At 38.6% G+C, this 24247-nt stretch overlaps 3 protein-coding genes across 7 annotated transcripts in view; 1 reads left to right on the plus strand and 2 right to left on the minus strand.

Moving 5' to 3' along the window:
* Positions 1 to 1494, minus strand: part of LOC134211024 (uncharacterized) — a 53937-nt gene extending 52443 nt beyond the window's left edge. For 2 of the 4 annotated variants that reach the window (XM_062687551.1, XM_062687550.1), the window contains exon 1: positions 1337 to 1493. The gene's annotated coding sequence lies outside the window, so the exon portion shown is untranslated. Of the gene's footprint in view, positions 1 to 1336 lie in introns of all 4 variants that reach the window. The other 2 variants (XM_062687553.1, XM_062687552.1) reach the window with 1 other exon arrangement.
* Positions 1495 to 16880: 15386 nt separating this feature from the next.
* LOC134215294 (CDAN1-interacting nuclease 1) lies at positions 16881 to 18011 on the plus strand. 2 transcript variants are annotated; one of them, XM_062694515.1, is made up of 3 exons: positions 16881 to 17241; positions 17374 to 17704; positions 17765 to 18011. In XM_062694515.1, exons 1-3 carry the CDS (start codon positions 17004 to 17006, stop codon positions 17937 to 17939), a joined length of 744 nt encoding a protein of 247 aa, XP_062550499.1. In that variant the 5' UTR covers positions 16881 to 17003; the 3' UTR covers positions 17940 to 18011. The 2 variants fall into 2 exon arrangements, with proteins under 2 accessions (XP_062550499.1, XP_062550498.1); XM_062694514.1 differs by having other exon boundaries at positions 16882 to 17704.
* A 1050-nt stretch (positions 18012 to 19061) lies between these two features.
* On the minus strand, positions 19062 to 20061 carry LOC134215295 (mediator of RNA polymerase II transcription subunit 20). Its single transcript, XM_062694516.1, has one exon. The coding sequence runs from the start codon at positions 19895 to 19897 to the stop codon at positions 19238 to 19240; it is 660 nt and encodes a 219-aa protein (XP_062550500.1). The 5' UTR covers positions 19898 to 20061; the 3' UTR covers positions 19062 to 19237.
* Positions 20062 to 24247: the final 4186 nt, after the last annotated feature.

The following is a 24247-nucleotide window of genomic DNA, read 5'->3' on the forward strand; positions in this document are numbered from 1 at the left end:
CCATGAATAAGCGATTTCCGCGACGGGCTTGCATCACATCATATGATGGCCTGGCCTGAAGGTGTGCACGACGTGACCGAGGCATTTACTGTGCCGTACACATGCTTGCCTTTCTGAATTTATGGCGGATCTCATGATGCAACGCGAAGGTTTGGGAAACCAATTCGCAGCTTCACAAATGGAAGTGACGTGACAGCATTTAACGCCACATATCGAACCGATATTCAAAACAGATTACTTTAAGGGTTTTCAATTCCAACCGGATGGTGCATAAATGTTCTCACAAATCCTACAGTTTTTATTACTACTATTATTACTACAATCGTCAGGATATTTTTATAAAGGTTTTAAAATCTTTTATGGCTCTACATTCCAACTGGATCATGGCCTGCTTTTCTACTTCTGGCGAGACAATTGGTAGTCAATAATAGATTAAATATTTTGCTTTTACATGATTCAAAAAAGCGTTTTGTCAACTAATCATCTCTGATGTCCTAATTCAAATCCCAGATCTTACCGTATCGTCTATCTTTACTGAACATAAGAAGTTAGCAATGCCTCACCATCGGCAGGCAGGAGGCAGGCTGAGATACACAATAACAACAACAATAAAGCTGATAGCACGAACAGCCCAGCCCCAAAAGGGAAAAGAAAATAATAAGCCAAACGACAAAAGCCTCGGCCTGAGTCATGCTCCTTCTTCATTACCCTCAGATTTTGCGGCACTTGAAAAAATATAAAACTTGCTTAACTTGTTCACTTCGTTAGCTTTTCCAACACCTTCACAATCTCCTGCATTGCGTTTATACACTCAACACTTCACAAAACAACCCCCCTCCGTACTGCACTTCCAGAGGTTGAAAAATAGATATGAGTAATATTTTCATTATAACGTTTTAAACCATATCGAAGTGCACAGGACTCTTATTAATTCACAATCTTTTCTTTGTATTTTCTTCCTTTAGTGGCATATTTCCACTCGAGGCACAACCCTTCAGCTAGGTAACGGGTGGGGTTTCACATCTTTTCCTCAATTTCGAAAGACTTCACTATTTTTTCTTCGTATGTGCAAACCCCACACGTCTCTTCCGACAAAAATAGGTACGACGCAGACCGCTTCACAAAATAAGAGCAATTTACTACACCAGACAAGACATCCATTTCTAAGCGACTATTTTCTTCCATCATCGCTCACAAACATTCGAATTTTGCAGCAGCAGCAGCAGTAGCCCCAGCAGCTCAGCCACCCGGACACAAATGGACGAACGAATTTGAATATGACAACACGCAAGTGAGATTATTCTTTGCTTTCAGTGGTTTTTCCTGCAGTATTCACCTTTTCACTTGTTAATAGTCTGCGGAGCACACGATATACCGATGGACGATTTTGCGAAGAAAAATTAAATTTCTGATCAAAAAGAAACTTCCGTCGCGCAGATTTGGTTCTACTCGTTACAAACTGAAATGAAAGAATGAGCAGATTCGGGGAAATCCAAAACGACGACGATGTGTGCCCGAACTTTGACGTTCGTGACGTTAAGTAGTACTAGATTACACGAAAATAATTGTATACACGATAAGATCCATCTACCAAAAATGAAGTTTAACAACTCGAAATTAAGTTCAACAAAAGATATTATTTTACAGTATCCCCCCGCTTATCCGGACCTCGCTAATCCGTTAGACTCGTCTCGCTTCGGACTCGTTAGTCCGGATCTCGCTAATTCGGAATTTTCCGGATTAAAAAGTATCAACACCCATTTGAACACATTATGCTGACAGTTTTCAAATTTGTGCTGTGATTTTGTTTTGATTCATTTGTATGGATTTGACAGTCGGATTAACGAGAGAAACCTCGATAGTCCGGCCATACATTTGTCGGATCAGCGGGGGGATACTGTAGTTACTAAACACCGCACACATAAATTTTATTTAGCAAGGCTAATAAATTTCATGCAATTTTAAACTTAGGGGTTATTTGACCGAGATCCAATAATGTTTATGTTCCCAAACACATTATTTATTTATAAAAGCTAATTGCAAAAATCTATGTGGTTTCACACATAATAGGTGAACGGAAATTTTCCTCGGTGTATAGGTGCTCCAATCCGCCTAGTTTGTGGAAGATTCAGTACAAAACGAAAACAAATCGGCTGGCTCTCCCGTACTAAAATCCAAAATGGCTGAACCGTGAATTTGGCAGATTGGAACACCTAGTGGCGCATTCACTTGGTTGGGATAATGTTTTATATATATGATCATGAACCTTCCGGGAAATGATTCAATTATGGTTAAGAATTAGAGCAAGATTACCGGTGATGAGTTTAAGCCATTTGGCAGCGCAGTATCATTACTTGACACTTTACCGGTCGCTACTAAACGCGCTGCTATAACAGTAGCGCGATTGACAGGTGATCATATTTGGTAGCGCGATAAGAGCGCTGCTATTTGATGAACTGTCAACTGTCAAACGTCACCGGTACGGAATACAGCAACCAAATGGAGAGCCGAAAATAGTGACCGATACGGAAACGAGTGACGAAACTAAAATGAAAGCGCTGCGCGGGTGATTTGAAATGCTCGCGACCGATAATGATGCCTATCAATTAGCGAAAGAGAGCGGAAGCAAAGAGAAACTCTCGTTTGCACATACGACCATAGGGTAACTGTCCTATTTTGGACCCCTAGAGGAAGTGCATCCTAATATATGCTTATATCTATTGAAAAATAAAAAAAAAAAAAAAAAAAGTCAAAGTGAAATAGAAACAGATGTGAAGATCGCGAGCAGAGTTTTAAAATAAAAATAGGAAGGTGTAATATTACAAAGTTAATGACAAACGATATATTATTCGACGGGGGAATAAATTTCCTACCAAACTGTGTATAGTATATCGTAGTATAATCAACGGTTGATAAAATATAGTAAATATAATTCATTCGCGAAATCACCATTTACTATTTACTTCTAATTGGAAGCTAAAGAACAAAGCGGCCTACGGCCGTGCCGTTGTGAGAACAATACCGACAACAAGCTGGCCAATATGTCGGTACAGTGTGATGTTTGCACTAAACCAATAAATGCAGTCAACGATAGAGTTTTCTGTTTCGGTGGCTGTGGACAAGTTTTGCATGCGAAATGTGCGGAATTAACCAGTGCGGGAGCAACAGCTCTGCGTGAAAATGTGTGCATGAAGTATATGTGTCATGACTGCCGAAAGAAACAAATCTGCTTGAATACAATGATGGGTAAATGTGATGAAATTTTGGAAGCAATTAAATGCATTGAGGGTCGCATTGAGAAGATTGAGTATAATTGTGAAAAAAATAGTGCGTGCGAAATGATAAAGAATAGTGAGAACATTTTGAAAACATTTATCCAAAAATGTATTGAAGAGCAAATGATTAAAGTGAAAAGCTATGTAGATCAATGTCTAAGTGCTGAAAAACAGAATTTGAAAAATAATGCCCCTGGTGTAGACGAAGGTTTAGCGCGTATGAATGGAAATCCATCAACCAGCTATGCCAGAATCGTTAGTGGTAAACAAGCTATTGTGAATGATTCTGTATTGCGTTCGGGTCGAATCCGAAATAAAAGTGTGTCAACTTCTAAATCTGTTGGCAATGGTCAAACGTATGATAACGTACAAAACGGTGACAGTGAAAAGAATAGAGAAGTCGAACAAAAAAGAAATGGTTTGAAACCAACACTTGAGTGCACGGTGCGCATCAAACCAGTCACAGAGAAAACAAATCAACAGACAAAAAGAGAGGTAAGAAATAAAATCAATCCATCCCAAATGGGAATAAAAAATGTGCGAAATGGTATGAATGGTTCAATTGTGGTGGAATGTGGAACAAAAGTGGAAGCCGAAGGGCTTTTGCACAAAGTTAGAGAGGAGCTAGGTCGAAGTTATGAGGCAATAATTGAAAAACCCAAAAGACCAAAAATTAAGATTCTCAATGTTGGGGATGAGTACGAATCTGATGATTTGAAAGAAATACTGAAATCTCAGAATGATATAAAAAATATTCAACATTTACAAATTGTGAAGACGATTAAACACCGCCGGGGTGTTTTTACTGAGTTTACAATTATTTGTGAAATAGACTCAGTAACATTTGAGCAGGTTATGACCAAAGGAAAAGTTTTCATCGATCTAGATAGATGTAGAGTGACTGAATGCGTTGATGTTTTGCGTTGCTTTAAATGTTGTGGATATGGTCACAAATCAACTAAATGTATTAATGATCCTCATTGTGCGAAATGTGCTGGAGATCATGATGTAAAAATGTGTTCGTCTGAACAGGTGAAGTGTGTAAATTGTATAGTATCGAATAAAGAGAGAAAGACGATATTGGATGTTAATCACACTTCTTGGAGTTTTGAATGTCCGATTTATTTAAAAAAGCGTAAAATCTCAAAGCAATATATTGGTTATGATAAATAGCAATCAATTAATACAGCGGACATTCTTTTCCTCAATATTGCTGGAATATCTAGTCATTTTGAAGAGATCGAGATTATCGCTGCTGCAACAACCCCAAAAGTCATAATGCTAACGGAAACACATCTTACGTCAGATGTTGATGTTAATGAATATAGTATACAAAAATATAGTATTTGTTGTTGCTTTTCGAACTCAAGACATACTGGGGGAGTAATGATGTATATACATGACTCTATAAAATACACTGAAACTAGTAATACTACATCTGGCCAAAATTGGTTTTTAGCAGTAAAAATTGTCAAAGGACTAAAATCGGGATTATATGGTTTGCTATATCATTCACCAAACGCTAGTAATAATGAGTTTTTAGATTTTTTGGAACACACTTGGTTTGAGAACGTTATAGATGGAAATCAGATGAGCTTGATTGCAGGAGACTTCAACATAAATTGGAAAAATACAAGAGAAAGTGATAATCTGCGAAATGTTGCACAATGTTTTAATCTAGATCAAAAAGTTAGAGAAGTAACAAGGCGTACCAGACTGTCGCAAACAATGATAGATTTAGTTTTTTGTAACGAGGACGATATTCAAGTTTTAACTGCAAAAGAACACAAAGTATCTGATCATGAAACTCTGGAAATCAATTTTAAAGAAAGAACTGAAGAGGTGAAGGATTACGTGACAGTAAAATGCTGGAAAAAATATACAAAAGATGCTCTAGTGGCTCTTTTGAGGAATAAGATACCAAATGATAGTAGCAGATTGTTGAGCGAAAAAGCAGATATTTTAGCACAAATACTGAAAGAAAGTGTAAATCAACTTGTAACAGTTAGAAATATTAAATGTCGCTTTCTCAAAAAATGGTACACATTAGAACTCAAAAATCTGAAAATATCAAGAGATAATGCATATAGTACAGCTAGTTCGAGTTGGGATGAGTCGGATTGGCAACATTATAAAATACTTAGAAATGAGTACTCATACTCAATTAGGAATGCAAAGGCTGAGTATACTCAGAGGAAAATAGACCAGAATAAAGGAAATAGTAAGCAACTGTGGAAAACGTTAAAAACATTATGGAAAAATAAGGAAAAGTCTGCGAACTGTATTAGTTTTGATGGGACAAACACGGAAGATAGTAAAGAAATTTGTGAAAACTTCAATACCTACCCAGGTAACCATTAGCACTTTATTTCGCCTTTTCGGCTATATAGGGCTATTATAGAGCCAGTATGAAGTTTGTTGGCTCTGTGGTAGCCTTATAGTCGCACGTATGGCTTATTTTAATGCTTATGGTTACCTGGGTACTTCATTGATAGCGTTCATGATATTCATAACAGTATTGAAGATGTTGTTGATAATTTCAGCAATAATGATGTGCAATTACCTGTAAATTGGAGTGGATTTCGTCAAATAACGTTAGAAACGCTAATGCGTGCAATTGATAAAATAAGTAGTTCGTCGGGTATTGATAATGTGAATCTACAAGTACTGAAAGACTCATTAGAAGTAACTGGTGAACTTTTACTAGAAATTATTAACGAATCTCTTCTCACTGGAGAGTTTCCGAGTGTTTGGAAGCAATCAGTTGTTATACCAATTCCAAAAGTAATGAGGACAACGAAAGCAGAAGAATACAGGCCAATTAATATGCTACCGATATATGAGAAGGTGTTGGAAATAATTGTAAAAGATCAACTGTTGGAATATCTAAATGATAGAAACATTTTAATTGAGGAGCAGTCCGGATTCAGACAAATTCATTCCTGCGAATCAGCCCTAAACTTACTCTTGTATAAGTGGAAAAGAATGATTGAAGAAAAAAAGACAATTATTGTATTGTTTTTGGATCTTAAACGAGCTTTCGAAACAATTTCTCGTCCTGTAATGGTAAATACTCTGCGTAAATACGGTATTGGAGGAAAAGTCCTTAGTTGGTTTGAGACATATTTGTCGAATCGGACGCAAATTTGTAAATACAATGATGCAACTTCAGCCCCCAAATTAGTACCTTTAGGAGTACCTCAGGGCAGTGTTTTAGGACCATTGCTTATCATTCTGTACATCAATGATATGAAGCAATGTATTAAATATTGCGATGTTAATCTCTTTGCTGATGATACGGTATTATTTATTGGTGAAAAAGATCCTTTGTTAGCAGTTGAAAAAATGAAAGATGATATTGTAACACTGACTAAATGGTTGAAATTCAAAAAGTTGAAACTAAATATACAAAAAACGAAATCAATGGTTGTAACCAACAAAAAACAAATAAACTATGACGAATTAAAGCTTTGGATTGACGGAACAGAAATCGATAGAGTAACGGTATTTAAATATTTAGGTGTGCATATTGATCAGGAATTAAATTTTAAAGAGCATATAGATAATATTGTTAAAAAAGTAGCAAGAAAGTATGGTATGTTAGCTCGTCTGAGAAGTCAGTTAACTTTTTGGAGTAAAATCTTTTTGTATAAGTCTCTAGTTGCACCGCATATGGATTACTGTTCGTCGGTTTTGTTTCTGGCTGGCGACACGCATCTCAAAAGGCTACAAAAACTGCAGAATAAGTTTATGAGATTCATTTTGAATTGCAATAGGTATACTCCAATCAATATTATGTTGGATGCACTACAATGGCAAACAGTCAAACAACGAATTACATTTAATGTGCTGGTGCTAATTTTTAAACTAAAGAATAACCTCATGCCAGAATATTTAACAAACATTATTGTTAGAGGACGAAATTTACATCAGCATAGAACTAGGCAAATTGACGATTTACGCGTTGTACCATTTACAATGACGACAAATCAAAAGTCAATGTATTATAGAGGAATACGAATTTTTAATGAATTACCTTTAGATATAAAAAATGCAAGAACTATTATTGAATTTAAAAGAAAGTGCTCTGAATTTGTAAAAACTATGTTTATGTTAAGGTGAAAACTGTATGAATTAATTTTAATTATCTGAAGATAAATAAATGAACTATTATTATTAAATACAGATTCGATATGGGCGGAAATGACACCATTTCAAAGATGAAAGTCTTATTTATGAAATAGAAATTTGAAATGAGCTTCAGTTATTGATAAATCTGTGAAATTTGCCATTTTCTGAAATGAAAATATTCTTCGTTTTGGACAGTGCAATATATTTTGGACCCCCAAATGTACACATTTTGGACACCCCCAATTTAGTCTCTTCAAAGTCGAATTTATGATTTACCCTAGTCAATTGAGTCGAAGCCAAGTCTTATCTTTCGATTGGCATGCATCAATGAGAAGATTCCTGCGTTTTAAATTTACAATTTCGACAAAAAATTATTGTGTACGTTCTGAGATTTTCAGTGATGTATAATTTTAAGCGTAACGCATTGTAACGCTCGCCTTCTTGAACAAACTAATTTCCTCGAAATTTCATCCAAATATCGCTTTTTCGCACGCAAAACCAGTGAAATAGATGCTGAACATTGTTAATTTCCTGAAGCCAATGGGGGAATTAGCAGCGGCATTGTTTTTAGTTCAGAAATCAGAAAAATGTAGCCAGGAGGGTCCAAAATGTGTAGGGGTCCAAATCAAGTTGGTTACCCTATTCTCAAAGCAATCTGATGCTACTGTCATAATTTTGCCTACTCAACATCGAAATAACATGACGTCATTTGTTTTTGTTTTGATCTCCGACAAGAGCAGTAAAAAAACAAAGTCAACCGAATCAAATTAAACATGATTCTTGCATAAAATAAGTGTTTTTATGCAGATTTTAGGATGTAAAGCATTTTTACGAAAAATAAATACGTCAGGCAATGCAAACTATAGACATTCGTGCATGGAAAATCTTGGTTTCGCAACGCAGGTAAGTTTAAACTTCATTCTCTAAAATGATCTGCTCTCCTCAGCATTCTTTTATTTTATCATTGCAGGTTTCCAGAAAATCGGATAGAACGCCCCCCGCATAATTACAAACTGTACATGGATATTTTCCTGTGCGGTCGACAACAGTTTCCTTTACTGTTGACAACTGTAAATGAACAATCTCATATAAAGTTTTAACAGTTTGTGGTACGGTTATTTGACAAATAACAATATGTTGAATGGGTTGTTAAGTTATGTCACCATAAAAAATCATCTGTTTTCGCGTGCAAAATTTTCGCTCAACTGTATGATAAAATGTTGACATATAATGCAGGAAATAAAGAACATTTTAGAGACAGCATGTTATATGTTGACATTTAGTGATGATGTCGAGCAGTTATGGTTGAATCGATCGAAAAGTATTCGATAACCGCAACGTAAACTGTGAAGCTATATCTTACAGCGTAATAATGATTCTGACCATATAACATGTTGATTTTTATTATGCGGGCCGTTATTGCATGCCGATACTATCATGGACAGATTGTTTGGATCTGCCAGAATGCAGAAATATGTCCAAAACGTTTCTACGGCAGTGATTTCGTGTTGGTCAAAGACAAAGAGGAAAGGAATCTGATACCTACCACGGCATTTTTTACGCTGAGGCAAACTCCTTGCATTGCAACATGTTCTCTAAGCTTGTTTCACTAAACAGTTTGTTCAATTAATTGAAAAAACAATAATGTGAGCTTTTTTGTTTGGGAAATAAAAATATGTATGTCACCAAAGATTTACAATTGTACTACTGCAAGTAATTCTTAAAAACTCTAGTACCCGTGATAGTCAACGACAAACGAATATTTTAATGGTAACATTGCTGTAGCACATCGAAAAACATAACAGAGAAGTGATTTATTACTTCTGGATTAGCTAACCCTCCCCTCGCTTAAAAGCATTTACAGTATTTCATTGAATTTTATCCGATACCTACTGATTTTTCTTTTTGTATTTTATTCTATACTGCTATAAGTTCACTTATCTCAGCCTTAGCTTCGGCTGCTGCGTACCAAAATCTAAGGAAAAGTGCATGGACGACAATGACACAAAATCCCAATGAAAAGATTGATTTGAATATGGAGGAAAAAACCTGCCGAATCTCCAAAGTGAGCGTCCGTATGAAATGATGCCGAATTGATTTGATCACTACTACGTTTAAAACAATTAAATATAACGGAATATTTGCAAGTTTTCGTCGAAACCAGGCTATAGACATCCCTATCTAACTCCCTTAGCCTAGAAATAGCCACCATGTCCTGGGCACAGTGTGCAGATAGACCACTGTCAGTTGCATGAGATGTCAACAATCGTCAACAATACCAATGATTGTAGCTTGATAATTAAAAATATCCACAACAATAAAAGAGCAAGATTTATTTTTAAATTCTGCTCAAGCTTTTCACGGTGAAATAAAAGACAAATGGTTGTTCTCCATGTAAGTAAAATCAAAATTGATCATGTAGATAAGTTTTGAATCAATTAAACTCATTAGTCATATTTAATGAATATTCCCGATTAAAGTTGCATATTGAAGAAAGTGGAATTTGCATGTTTTATGATGTTAAGCTTTTTTAGATTTGACGTACGTTGTTCGGCGTTGGTGTTGGTGTTGGCTACGCTAAACATGAGCTCTTAGCATAGGCCTGGTCGAAACACATTCAATTAACGGAAATACGTTAAATGGAACACTAATCCGCTTACTCTAATAAACATTTTTTAGGGTAAACGTTACAAAAAGTGGGTACCAAAATCCAAAGTACCAAACCACATGTGGGCGTGGGGTAGATGGGTTATCTACACGGAACCGCGAAACAACTCGCCTTACGGTATATTCCTTTCACTCAAATCTGCCCTAGCGTGGAAGAAGCCAAAAATAAGTAAACCGGTGAGTACACTGCCAAAAATATCTATATAAGATATATGTGTCGCCGTTATAAATTTTTGCAATAGTTCCACCCTAATATAATCGATATAGAACCAAACATAAATTAAATAATTGTTAATTCGAGACCACACATAAAGTTTATTTGGATATATATTTTATTAGTAGTTTGCGTGGAGAATGATTATGTGTGCGCAGATATACATCATAAGTTAAATCTATGGATTTTTGCCAATAAATATGTGTGGATTTTTAGTAGTGTACTTTGCCTTTACTCCCGTGTTGAATTTTCACCCACTATGAAGTTTCACCAACTCAAATTTATGTTATTTTCACTCACTCGAGACTATGATGAAAACAACTCAAATTTATTAACTCCGCTAGCAATGATGGTTCGCTGTAGTTGCATGTCCGAAAGATTGTGAAACTATTGAGAACTTGAGCTACAGGTCCTAAGCCCTGGTAAAGGAGGAAGGTTGCGATGGCTGTTATTCATGGCCATCGTGTAAAGCAAAAATGGATAAACCCCAATGCCAAGGTGTCATGCGACCGTGCCGAGGGCTGAATGGTTGAGGGGGTTCTAAACATGCTCAACCGCGAACGGAGCCTGGGGTGCACCAGGGCGAACACCCCAGTAAGCAGCCCTTACTGCACTACGGCGGGGCACTGGTGCAGCGGACATTTATTTCCCTAGCTACTCGTGGGACCAAAAATGAGTACAAATTCTACAAACAACCCTCAAGGTGACGACTGCCTCTCTCAGTCGTGTGAGAGCGAAGTGGAGAATACTCTGAGTCAGCTTGGCCTTACCGAAGACCAGCTACTCAGTACACACTTACCTCATTTCACCGTATTCGGTAAATTTTACCGAAATCTCAACAGCTGAACTGTTCGGTAATTTATTTTACAGATTTTTTGTAATTTTCTCCATTGCTCAGCTGTCAAAATCACCGAAAATCAGTTAAATTATTTACCGAACAGTTCTGCTGTTGAGATTTCGGTAAAATTTTACCGAATTCGGCGATTTGATTTAAGTGTGTAGTTCGCAGGAGAAGATGGAAATATCCTGCCCCTCAACGCCTATCTCCCGGAGCAGCACATGTTTCGACAAAGCTGATCCAGATCTACAACCCCCCTCATCGACCGGCTCCAACCTGTTGGACATGGAAGATAACGAAGATGATGGTATAAGGATCATCATCAACCCCCAAAAATCTTTAGCAAGTAGCAAAGGATCCGAAGATAACAAGGGTTCTACGGAAGCCAAGGGTGCTCCGAGAAAGAAAATCCCCACACTCACACGCTCGCAGAGGAAGCAGCTTAGAACTCTCCGGGAGAAGGGAAAAGACCGGAATGAGGCCTTGTCCATAATCCTGAATAAGGAGAGCGAGCCCACTTCCTCAAAACGCTCGAGAAACGACCTATACAAATCCGCCACAGAGGACCCCAAACAAAAAAGGGTGAAGCACCATCTGGATCCGAGAGAGCGCGCCCAACAGTCCTCAAACCGCGCGCCTCAGAAAAACGTGTCTGGACAACAAAACCCACCCATGAGGAAAACAGCTGGTATCAGCTACAGTGATATGGCCAAAAGCGTGAAGGTCGGGTAATACCCAAAGACTTTCCCACCGTCCAACTCACTACAGCCCAGCTAGACCTTCTACAAGAAACACTCCTGCTCAGAGTAGTTCAACAGCGAAACGAGCCAATAAAACCCAAATTCAACAACCTCATCTACAAGTCCGGTTACATGGTTCTAATCTGTAAGGATCAAAAGACTGCTGAGTGGTTAAAGAGAATATCCCCATCCATGAAACCCTGGGAAGGTGCAGAGCTGATGGCAATGGACGAAGTGGCGATTCCACGTCCAGAGATGATCCGAGCATTCTTCCCACAAAGCTCCAGCTATGATGACGACCGAATAAAGGCTCTCATAGAAAGCCAAAATGACATCACAACAACTAATTGGCGTATTGTGAAACGATCCATTCTGAAAGATATTCATGTTGAATGGATCTTCACAGTAGAGGGTGCGTCGATGGAAAAGTTGAAGAAGTCCAAATACACCCTCAACTACCGATTTGGTGAAATCCAACTAAGGAAGATTACAGATCAACCGACTGCCGCTACCGCCAATCCGACTGGAAGGCCGACCCAAGAGCAATCTGAGGAGGCCTCCTGTTCAAGCGAGGTTCGGCTAACTGGAAGGCCGACCCAAGAGAAATCTGAGGAAGCCTCCGGTTCGGGCGAGGTTAGTAAATCTCACCCCAAAAGCACCATAAAGGCTAGTCTGTCCGCCTCTAAAGGAAAAGCTCGAAGCTTACATGCGACCCCTGCTCTAGTGGTACCAAACCAAAGGTATCTAAACAGGGCAAAGGTGCAAAAGCGACAGTTTGACCACAGAGGCGAAACTGGCGGGCCAGGTTGCTACAGGGAAGAGAGAAAACCCAGACTGTAATACCAAACGACATCCTGATGATCCGCAACATCCAAAGCCGGACAGTCGTCGTCCGGAAAAAAGCGGGAACCCCGGAAATGGCGACTAAAGTTCTGCAAGTGAACCACCATGCTGAGAGCGCCACGGGTGTGCTCTGTCGGAGGTTCACCAAAGAGAATTTAACCGTGGCCCTCATTCAAGAGCCATGGGTCAATAAATCCAGAATACAAGGTATTCCACAACACTCATGTAAGTTGGTATATGATGACAGCCAGCTTTCTCCTAGAGCGGCTATTTTATTACATAACAACTGTAAATACTTTCCAATTTCAGAATTCATAAAAAGGGACATCGTAGCGGTCAGGATGGAGGTACCTTCCGCCAGAGGGAGTAGAGAGATCTTGGTGGTCTCGGCATACTTCCCAGGTGACGTGGACGAAATCCCTCCTCCAGAAATAGCTGCGCTCGTAGCCTACAGCCACCGACACAACATCCCCTTCGTCATAGGGTGCGACGCAAATGCACATCACACCGTATGGGGAAGTACCAATATAAACACCAGAGGTGAGTACCTGTTACAGTTTCTCTCTTCCAAGAACATTGACATTTGTAATGTTGGTGACAAGCCCACGTTTGAAAACTCCATTCGTCAGGAAGTTTTGGACTTGACTCTATGTAGTCGGTCTATCTCTGATAAAATAAAAAACTGGCATGTTTCTGAAGAAATATCAATGTCAGACCATAAACACATCATCTTCGAATGGGAAGGGGGTCTAACGATGGAAAAAACGTTTAAAGATCCTAAGAAAGCTGTCACATCAAGTCCATAACACAATTGGAAGATGCGTCCAAATCCATTAAAAACAAAATCCTTAACGCCTACCAAGAGAGCTGTCCAACTAAATCAACTAGTTCGAGTAGAGACGTTCCATGGTGGAATAAAACTCTTGAGAAGCTTAGGAAAACTGCGCGTAGGGAGTTCAATCGTGCTAAGCAAACCAGCGATTGGAGCCTATACAGAAAGGCCCTGACGAACTACAACAAAGAAATAAGGTCAGCCAAACGGAAATCGTGGATTCTAATGTGTGAAAGCATAGAGAATACACCCGTAGTGGCCAGACTCCAAAAAACTCTTTCAAAAGACCACTCCAATGGTGTGGGTAGCCTCCGAAAGACGGATGGTTCGCTCACTGTAGAGCCTAGCGATACACTGAGCGAATTGTTAAAGATCCACTTCCCTGATTCAATCCCTGAGTCGAGCATCGGCGACCAAGGCACTGGAATTGCTGTCTCAGATCCACAAGAGATCCAATCATGGGTTTCTGGATCTAAAAAAGACGCAATGAAGGTTGCAAAGGAAGCTTTCACTCGGGCCAGGGTTGAGAGGGCTGTGAGATCTTTCGAGCCATTTAAGTCTCCTGGCATGGATGGAATATTTCCAGCGTTGATCCAAAAAGAGGAGAAAACACTGGTTCCACCCTTGGTTGAGATTTTTAAGGCGAGTCTGATTTTGGGGCACATACCTAACGATTGGCGTCAAATCCGGGCTGTCTTCATTCCGAAGGCAGGCAAGAGAGATAAAACCAACCCCAAAGCATTCAGGCCGATAAGTTTATCCTCTGTAATGCTCAAAATTATGGAAAAGGTACTATGCGAGTACATAAATCACAAATTTATGAAAGCAATGCCTTTGTCAAAAAACCAATTCGCTTATCAAAGTGGAAAATCTACGATCTCGGCACTACATACGGTAGTTCAAAAAATCGAAAAAACACTTAATGCAAAAGAAATTGCTCTTGTAGCATTTCTTGATATTGAGGGCGCATTCGATAACGCTTCTTATTCGTCTATAGGGTCAGCAATGTTGAAGAGAAAATTCGACCCATGCATTGTTACCTGGGTACATGCTATGCTAGCTAATCGGAAAATCTCCTCTGAGCTTAGCGGTTCATACATCACTGTTAAAGCAACAAGGGGGTGTCCGCAAGGCGGAGTGCTTTCTCCTTTGTTGTGGTCACTGGTGGTGGATGAGCTTCTAGACAGCTTAGAGAGAAGAGGCTTCGAAGTGGTTGGATATGCTGATGACGTTGTCATTATTGTACGAGGCAAATTCGAAAGTGTTATCGTGGAAAGAATGCAATCTGCCCTAAATCACACTTTTTCCTGGTGTCAAAAGTATCAACTAGGCATAAATCCTACAAAAACTTCCATTATCCCTTTCACCAAACGGAGAAAGGTACAACTGAAACCCCTTTTCTTGAATCAAACACAATTAGTTTATTCAAGTGAAGTAAAATATCTAGGTGTCATACTCGACGCAAAGCTTAATTGGAACTCTCATCTCCAATCAGTTGTGCAGAAAGGTCTCAATACACTTTGGGTTTGTTCAAAACCCTTGGTAAAAGATGGGCCTAAAACCAAGTATGATCATGTGGATATATAAAACCATTGTCCGTCCCAGGACAACTTACGCTTCCCTTGTCTGGTGGCCTAAAACTAATGAGGCTGCTGCAAGGGCTAAGCTCAACAAAATCCAACGCACCGCTTGCATAGCCATCACTGGTACAGTTCGTAGTACACCCACTTTGGCCCTAGACGCAATGCTTCACCTGCCCCGGTTAGATCAATTCATAAAGCTGGAAGCGGAAAAAAGTGCTCTAAGGTTAAAGAGAACAAAAACACTGCTGTCGGGAGACCTTACGGGTCACCTCAGCATATTAAATGAATTTGCCATAAATCCCGCAATAGGAATTTGTAGTGACTGGATGGAAACGGTAGTCAATTATGACTTACCTTACGATGTGTTCATTCCTTCCCGCCAGGAGTGGGAAGGAGGTGGACCCAGCGTTCCAACAGGCTCTATAAATTTCTTCACAGATGGTTCGAAAATGAATAATCTGACAGGATCCGGAATCTACAACAAAAATTTCTGTCCACTTAGGACAGTGGCCCACAGTATTTCAGGCGGAAATATATGCAATATTAGAATGCGTGTTATTATGCCTGAGGAGAAAGTATAGATTTGCAAAAATATGTATTTTCTCTGACAGCCAAGCGGCACTTAAGTCGCTTAATAACTACACTTGTAACTCAAAGCTGTGTGGGAATGTGGGAATGCATTCTGGCTTTGAAAAACTTATCCATACGCAATCGAGTCTACCTATATTGGATCCCAGGACATACGGGTCTAGAGGGAAACGAGATTGCTGATGAGCTAGCCAGGAATGGATCTAATGAAAGGTTCATTGGCCCTGAGCCCTTCTGCGGGATCTCAGACTGCTCTGTAAAAATGGAACTGAACAAATATATGGTCAGTCAAATCACATCAAACTGGAATGCACTTCCCCATACGAGCCAATCCAAAAGGCTCCTAACGATTAACCCCAAGAAAACCCAACAACTATTAGGTCTCAACAAAAGGGATCTCAACATCTACACCGGTCTAATAACTGGACACTGCCCCTGCAGATACCATCTACAAAAGATCGGAGCAATCCAAACCTCAAATTGCCGCTTCTGTGACGAGGAGAGAGAAACATCAGAACACATCCTCTGCTATTGCAGTGCACTCACTCAACGTAGGTTCAAAGTTCTCAGCAAGCCCTTTTTAGGGCCTGCTGACATATGGATCTTATCCCCCAAGGACGTGGTTGGCTTCATAAAGCTAGTCTCGCCAGAATGGGGGAGTCACATACTGTAACTCAGGATCTCTATTCATCAATAATAGATGGTCTTGAGTTCAGTCGATACCAAGGTATCTCAATGACAAACATGTTACTGAGATAACTTGCGTATTTCACAGCAAAAGGGTATATCACAATAGTCCTAAAATCTGGACGCAGTGATCTTCACCCGACAAACGAGGAAAAAAAATGATGAAAACAACTCAAATTTAGCTTCTTCCACGGAGCAGCACACGTTGGGTCGATGCAGCTCTGTTTGTTTATAATATCATTCATGAGAGGGAGTGAGAAAACTACCTAATATTTAATTAAAAATTTGAACTTCGTACTCAAAAATGAGTGCTTTAAACTTTTTTTTTAGGTTCTTTATTTTTTCTGTGTATGGATTTTGACAGCTGTGTCGCCCCTCTGCAATCTAGATAATGGGCTTTAAATTTTCCGTGTTTTTTTCAGCATGACTTGTTGGCAACACTGCTGTCATATCTAGTACCTCGCGGTATTTTTATTTATTTTTCATACACCATTCACTGTTCTTATACGATTTTTGTTTTTAGTCATGAATTCAAAAAAATTACCTAATTGTTGTTAAAAAGGTTATTTTAAAGCTTGTAAAACACTAGCGTTTATTCATTAAACATGGTGATTTTAAACTATGAACAATATAGTGAGATCCAGCAGTTCATTCACAAATTTAGAGGTCTGTCTATGGAGTGCAATCGTGAGCTTCTTAAAAAGTTTCCTCAGCATTCGCCCGAAATGCTCGGCAGTATACTATCTCGAGAAGTCCAACAGCGATTGAAGCAAAGTCACGGAAAAATCAGCGCTCGTGCAGACGATCTACTAGCGGACTTTAATAAGAAAGTCAAATCCACCGGTGAGTTGGACATCTTACTACGGATGTCTGTTTCATTGCGAATACCGCCCCTGACGCTGTGCCGCATTATCCTGCTCAAAAAGTACTCCGACAAAACTCGATCTAACATCAGTGGCATGATTAAAAATCCAGACCTAATACCGGACTCCATACTGGGGGCAAACGTTAGCTACTGCTTGTACAACGAGAACATGGAAGGTCCCATCACGGATACCATCCGGCGCTGCATCGGAGAAGAATATGAGGTCAAACTGAAGCAACTGGCCAGGGACATGGGAATGGTGTTCTACGACGAGGGGGACCTACGAAGGACGGGCTACGATAAAACGCCAGACCTAAAGTTGGCAATTCCTTGTATGTATAAAGGCAGGGTAGTCAACTGGATCGAGAGTAAAGCTTCCTTTGGGGACATGGATTCACACCTGAAGTATGTTCGAGATCAGTTAATAAGTTATGGCAATAGGTGAGTGCAGATACCCCAAAAATCCCAGAAATGATTCAACTAAATTAATCCTCTTTTTAGATTTGGCAGTGGAATTGTAATTTACTGGTTTGGATACCTAGACATGATTGCTGACTGTGCTGAAAATGGTGATTATGTCACTGTTATCGATGGATTTCCAGGACCAGAAGAATTTGAGTTCCTTAAATTCAATATTCCGGAATCATGTAATGAAACTCTGGATGAAGTCAGGTAACATCAGAGTAAATAGAAGGGCGTTGTGATGTATAAATTTGTTTGCGATGAACAATATTTTTATAAAAATGAATTCCAGTCAACATTATTAGAAAGAAAGAGTATCCACAGACAGGGGCGTTGAGTATCACTTGATATGAATACAAAATATATTGATCATTCTACGTCCACTCCGTTTCACATGCCTGGTGTTATAGTACATGCTGTAGTGTGTAGGAAAACCTTTTCGATCATCTTCTGAACATGTATCAATAATATGATTCGTCTTCTGCTAGCTCGTTGTTGTAGCATGTGGTAAGCAGGATATGCAGAAATTGCTCTCAATTGGCAATAATATACGATACAATAAAGGCATAATATTGGTACAATAGTTACAAGTGACAAAAAGCAAATTTATCGCAACCTGATGCAAATGCAAAGAAAACAGAATCTGGAGAATCGCCTCCAGATACCTAATCTTCGATTACAAAGATGATAAGACTTAGTAGGAGATTTTTTATTTCTCTTAGGATTCAATTCCTGGACATTGTCAGAGTCGAAATTAATAAATTTTTTATTCACAAACCATCCCCAATTACTTGAGCGGGATAGCATCAGAGGGGTGTGGCATTTTAGTCAAAATTGAGTTGGCTTCAGCAAAAAATGCTTTGATTCACGAACTTTGTGGCAATATGGTGATATAGTTTGTACGATGTTTATAAAAAATGTGAAAATTCATAGAAAATTATAATTTTTTTGAACTTCATTACAGTTACGAAGCATAAAATAACAAAATTTAGTAGAATGAAACAAAATCGACAGTCTGAACAACGCGGTCGGGACAGTCTTTCCAATAAACATCATGCATGCACGAACAATAATCATCATGCAGTAGGTACAAATAGAAAACGAGAATATTTTTGATCCATCGATAAGAATGTGCAAGCAACAATTAGTCAAAGCATATAAATTCAATAAATTTGGGCTATTATTGATCGGTTTATCAAAATTTTGATAGTTTTGCGAGATAATTCATATATTAATAAAGAAAAACAGTTATTTGTTATAAAGAAGAGAAATAGATAGATTTTTTTTTTGTTTTCAGATGAATTTAATTCAGTTTCATTGAAATGAAAATAGAACAATCTGAAAAGAACACTGGCCATAGCCTAGATATGTTCACATTCCTGCGTTATAACAGTAGACGGAAACGGAAGAAAGTCATCGTAATTAAGTTCTCTCTTTTGTGCCTATTTTGTACTTATATTATGAGCAAAAATATCCAAAACTTACATTAAGATGTAGCGCAAACTTACCAACTCACACTCTCGGTGCCACAACTGGCGTGGTCTGCTTCCGATAGTTGGTAAAATGCTCCAAATACTGATTGATGGTATCGATCGGCTGGTAAATGTCGTTCGCTTTCGTGTGATTGGAGTTGATATTGATCCGCTGGGAGAAATAGGAAGGAATTGTGTTTGAGACGTTCGAACCCAGGAAGCCCTGAAGAAACTCCAGCATCAATTGCCAGCAGCTCGATGCCACCAGGCAAGGCCGGTACTCAACCTCGACCAGAACTCCCTTGAAGTTTTGGCTCATGGTAACGCTTCCCAACTTGATGAGAAAGTCACCAAACTCGAAGCGAGGTCCTTTGGATTCGATTTTGGTTTGCTTCTTCGAGGTGTACACCGGCGAGATTCGTGTCATCAGCAGATCGAACAACCCATCCGTTACGAGCGGAATCTGCTTGGTGCCGGTGTCCAGGATGGAAAATACCGATGCCGGTTGCTCGGAGTTGTGTAGAATGTGTACAGTTTTGGTGGCACCGATCTGCGGAATGGAAGTGTAGGTTTCACAGTCCACCAGGAAATGGCCAGTCTGAATGGCACCAAGAGCAAGGACGCGTTTAACTAGAAACTCGATTGTTTGCGCGCCGGATTTATTTTCGACTGGGTACGGTTGTAGAATGGTTACACCCATTTTTTGTACACAGGAAACAAAACTGCAAATTGTTTTTTTGCCTTTCTTGTATTTACTAAAGTTTGTTTTTATAAACTTTGAAACTTTACTGAATTTATTGAAATTTTACGAAAACCTGATGAGATTGAGATCGCAGCACAGCAGCAAAAAACAAATTTAATTTTATTTACAACATAATACACTATTTTTCGATCTACTCAAAACGGTGAAAAATTAACCCAAAATTGATTTTTCGGCAAAATTGGTCTACGTCGGTAAGATCGACCGATTCTAGATCCTACGATTTTATTGGCGCTTTGATGTTGCATGAATAAGAACATCAAGAAGCAGGAAGATGGTGTTGAAAAATATTCGCGCGGGAAACCATACACTGAGGAAAATGGACGTATGATTTTCAATCAAACGCCTAATGAAAATTTGCCACAAGGAATCGGTATGAATTTCAATAAGTTGCCTTCACTTAAACAGGCCTTCTGACTTCGGTAACTTTTTTCACTGTTCAGTTCGGTAATTTTAAAATTCACCGTTGTTTCGGTAATTTCTCGTTTGTTGACATAGGTTTGAACTGAACTTCGGTAATTGGCATTCTCCCCTTCACGAGCTGTCAAAAATATTACCGAAAAATAATGTAAATTTTCAATTAACAGATGTTTCGGTAATTTACTCCATAAATTGCTGGTCAGTTCGGTAATGTTGAACGTGACATCTACCATTTTTTCGCAGTCTTGTTGCTCGAGGAATTAGAAGTGTGGACACCGCGCTTTTTTTAATTGCACATTGCGTACAATGGAGAGGTAAATATAATAAAATGAAAAAAGATAGTACAATTAACAAGTACAAGCTTATATATAAACATCCTTCATTTTCAGTTGGTGACCTGATGACCACTGGCAGAGTTGAACGGACAAAGGCATTACACGATTTTCTTCAGCATCCATGAGAGTTACTTGCTGGAAGCAAGTGCTCTAATTCAGTGCCGCATTTTAAAATGCAACAGAAGAGGTGATTACGCTTTCTAAAATAAATTAAATTCTTTCTCAAATGAATCCAAATGCATTCCATATGGTGAGAATAAAAATGTTCATTTCATATCAAATAGTGTTTTCTTTACCTTTCTGCAAAAAAAAACAAACAAAACTAAAATCGCTTTCCTACCACGTGTTTTTCTAATTTACAGTTTTTCGGTAACGTACTACCGAAAAATCAGCAAAGACAATTTACCGAAAAGTCGGTAAATTTGACAATTGTGCTCTTCGAAGCAGTTTACCGACCGTTCTGTAATTTTTTCAATTACCGAACTCATTACCGAACGTTCAGCCGACTTCGGTGATTTTTTCTAAGTGTGTTATGAATGAGGATTTTCATTTGAAAAAAAGTGAAGTGCGGCAGACTGGGTTCGAACCATGGACGTCGGGGTCGGGAGGCCGGTATGTAGACCACACGCCCATCGACGCTTGTTTACTCAGGAAGGTAACTGCGTATAAGAATCACTGTTGGTGGAATAATCAGTCGAAGATTCATAAGGCGCCAGTAATGAATTTCGATAGTCCAGTTCGCTGAGTGTACGGAGAAATTTTTGAAACTCTTCTCGAAAATTCTATAAAAGCAATTTAATAAAAAACAGTAAGCAGTACGGGGTTGATCCATACCGACGAAGTTGGACCAAGAGTTTGACTTTTCTTCTTGCTTCATATAAGGGCATCTTTAGTAGAGTTATAAATTGTATGGGAGTTAGTAAATGAAATTAGAACTGTAAAATGCCAGACGTTACAGTTGTACAGTATACCCCCGCTGATCCGACAAATGTATGGCCGGACTATCGAGGTTTCTCTCGTTAATCCGACTGTTAAATCCATAAAAATGAACCAAAACAAAATTACAGCACAAATTTAAAAACTGACAGCCTAATGCGTTTAAATGGTTGTTGATACTTTTTAATCCGGAAAATTCCGAACTATAGCTAGATCCGGACTAACGAGTCGTCGGATTAGTGAGGTCCGGATAAGCGGGGTGATACTGTAAATAGTTTCAGGTTGGAAAATTTATAACTTGAATACTGCTCAGTTGTATTTTTGCACGAATTTGGAACAGAGTTTACTCGAGTTTTATTTCGTTCAAACCGAGGGGCGGATCACTCACGCATTTTCGAAGCAGTCATACGTATTGATAAATGCATTGGCGTATTTCTTGAGCATTTTTGCATTGGAGTACGCATTCATGCATTTCACAGTGTATTGACGCATTAGTGTACGCATTTCAATATTTTACCATGCATTTGTAATATACACATTATTTTGTACTTCAAGTTTGACGTGCGTTTGTTGTGCTTTCGATTGGGACATGATTATTCAATAGAGGTAATAAACTATAGAGGAAGACTGTCGCTGTCGTCACTGGCGAAACATCTTTTGCTGGCGAGGATAGGGCACTAAATGTCAACAAAGGAAAAAACAGTACGTTTTGACAGATAGGTACCCAACATGTTTGGGGACGATAACAATGGGAACCGCAGCGACAATAGTCCTCTATCAAGCTTTTTACGCAGGCCATGCTATAAATTTTGCATCACCCCTTTTGACATTTCCTGTGTCCACCATAATTCATATAATACAATCAAAGTATGCTTTGCTATGTTGAGAAAAAATCATCAAGTCCATGGAAACGTAACAACACCAACCATATTTGTTTATGATTTTTTAAATGGTTTTCCCTAGATTTTAGCTATTGTTATTTATACATATTTGGATTATTTTTAGGCGGTTCAAGAGTTGCTGAAGGATGTTTGTTCGTACGCGTTTAACAAGATACATCACACTCAATTCTGTAGACAGGAATAGCCATGAAGAGAACGAGATCTGATACAATTATGGCCTATGCCCCAATAACCTGATGATAAATATAGAGGTGCCAGAACGGCCAATAAAGGTGAAATACAGGAATTATGCTGCTAATCGCTGCTAAACATGCTAAAATCCTTTTCAGCACAATCCCGCCGCAGCGTCAATTGTTCTGACCACTTATCTATCTCCTACTAAATGTGTGGGAATTCCAACGATTCCAACGACAAACGATAAGTGTTGTTTTGAAGATTTTCTCTTCAAGTGAGTTGGACATCTTAGGCCAAACTGAGAATCAAACTCGAACAACCGTCTCGGCTCTCCTACACTATTGTTCGTAGAAAAAACAGTTTTATTCAATTTAAAAAAAAAGACTGAACTACTCTCCCTTTTTTTCCTATATAAGTATATCTCTTCTTTATGCTCAAGATCCTTCACATGCAAAAAGTGCTCGATAGCTCACAACTAGGCTTTTCCTGCTTGATGACCTGTTTATTTTCTTCAAACCATTTGGTAAAAAAAACTAGGTATACTAGCAAATTTATATACCTACATGGCAGAACTTAAATACCGATCAGAACATCCGGTCAGAGGCAAATTTCCCTTAATTTTAGATAGTTGTGTCAGTTTCAGTTTGTTTGGAGAAAAGAATCGATCTAAAATGGGAAAAACTGAAGAAGATTTAATGTACGATTTAGATACCGTTTTCAAATTGAGCTGCGTGACATTTGTAAAAAAAACAGTTCTCGTCTAACGACAGAGTTCGTTTTCTGCTTTGGGCTTTGAACACCAGGACCTGCATATTTTCTCATCACGAACATTCAGAACTATTGGGACGTGTCAATTCATTCAGAAGATAATAACGCTTGGAACATGAATATAAATCAGACAGACAGTTTGTCTTATCCAAGTCCTGATAATAGACGCATTATTTTATATCTCTAGAATTTGGCAGTTGGTTTTCTGAATTTCTTTACCTGACTGTATTGATCCTAGAAATAGAAAGAAAATGAGTAATTTATTTTACACAGAAAAGCTAATCAGTCCTAGAGCTTCGTTCATGTTTTTGAAACATAGCTGACAAATACGATATTTGTTGATGAATACAAATCTATGGCTACTGAGATGTCGCCATAAGTTTGTACACAGCATACGTCAAAATTGATTCACCCCTTGTTTATTTATAGCTAGCGTAAAAAGCTGGATAGTTTATTACCTCTATTGATTATTCCGTTCATTATTCCGTATATTGAAAACATGGCTTCCATCATGGTTTAATTTTATTGAAATATTTATTTATTATTTTAAAATATAGCAAATTGCGAGGCAAATAGTTTGCATGATGAAGTATCATTACGTAAAAGATCTTAGATTGCGGCTCGACAAAAATGTTTTTTTTTCATGGATTATTGATCGAATGATTTTTTTTATTGATTAATGGACATTGATATTTGAAAAGATGGAAAGTTGGCGAAGTTAAATAATGTAACCATTGACTTCTCCCGCGAATTAC

The sequence above is a fragment of the Armigeres subalbatus genome, chromosome 2 (genome assembly GCF_024139115.2).
Source record: "Armigeres subalbatus isolate Guangzhou_Male chromosome 2, GZ_Asu_2, whole genome shotgun sequence".
Classification (NCBI taxonomy): Eukaryota; Metazoa; Arthropoda; class Insecta; order Diptera; family Culicidae; genus Armigeres; species Armigeres subalbatus.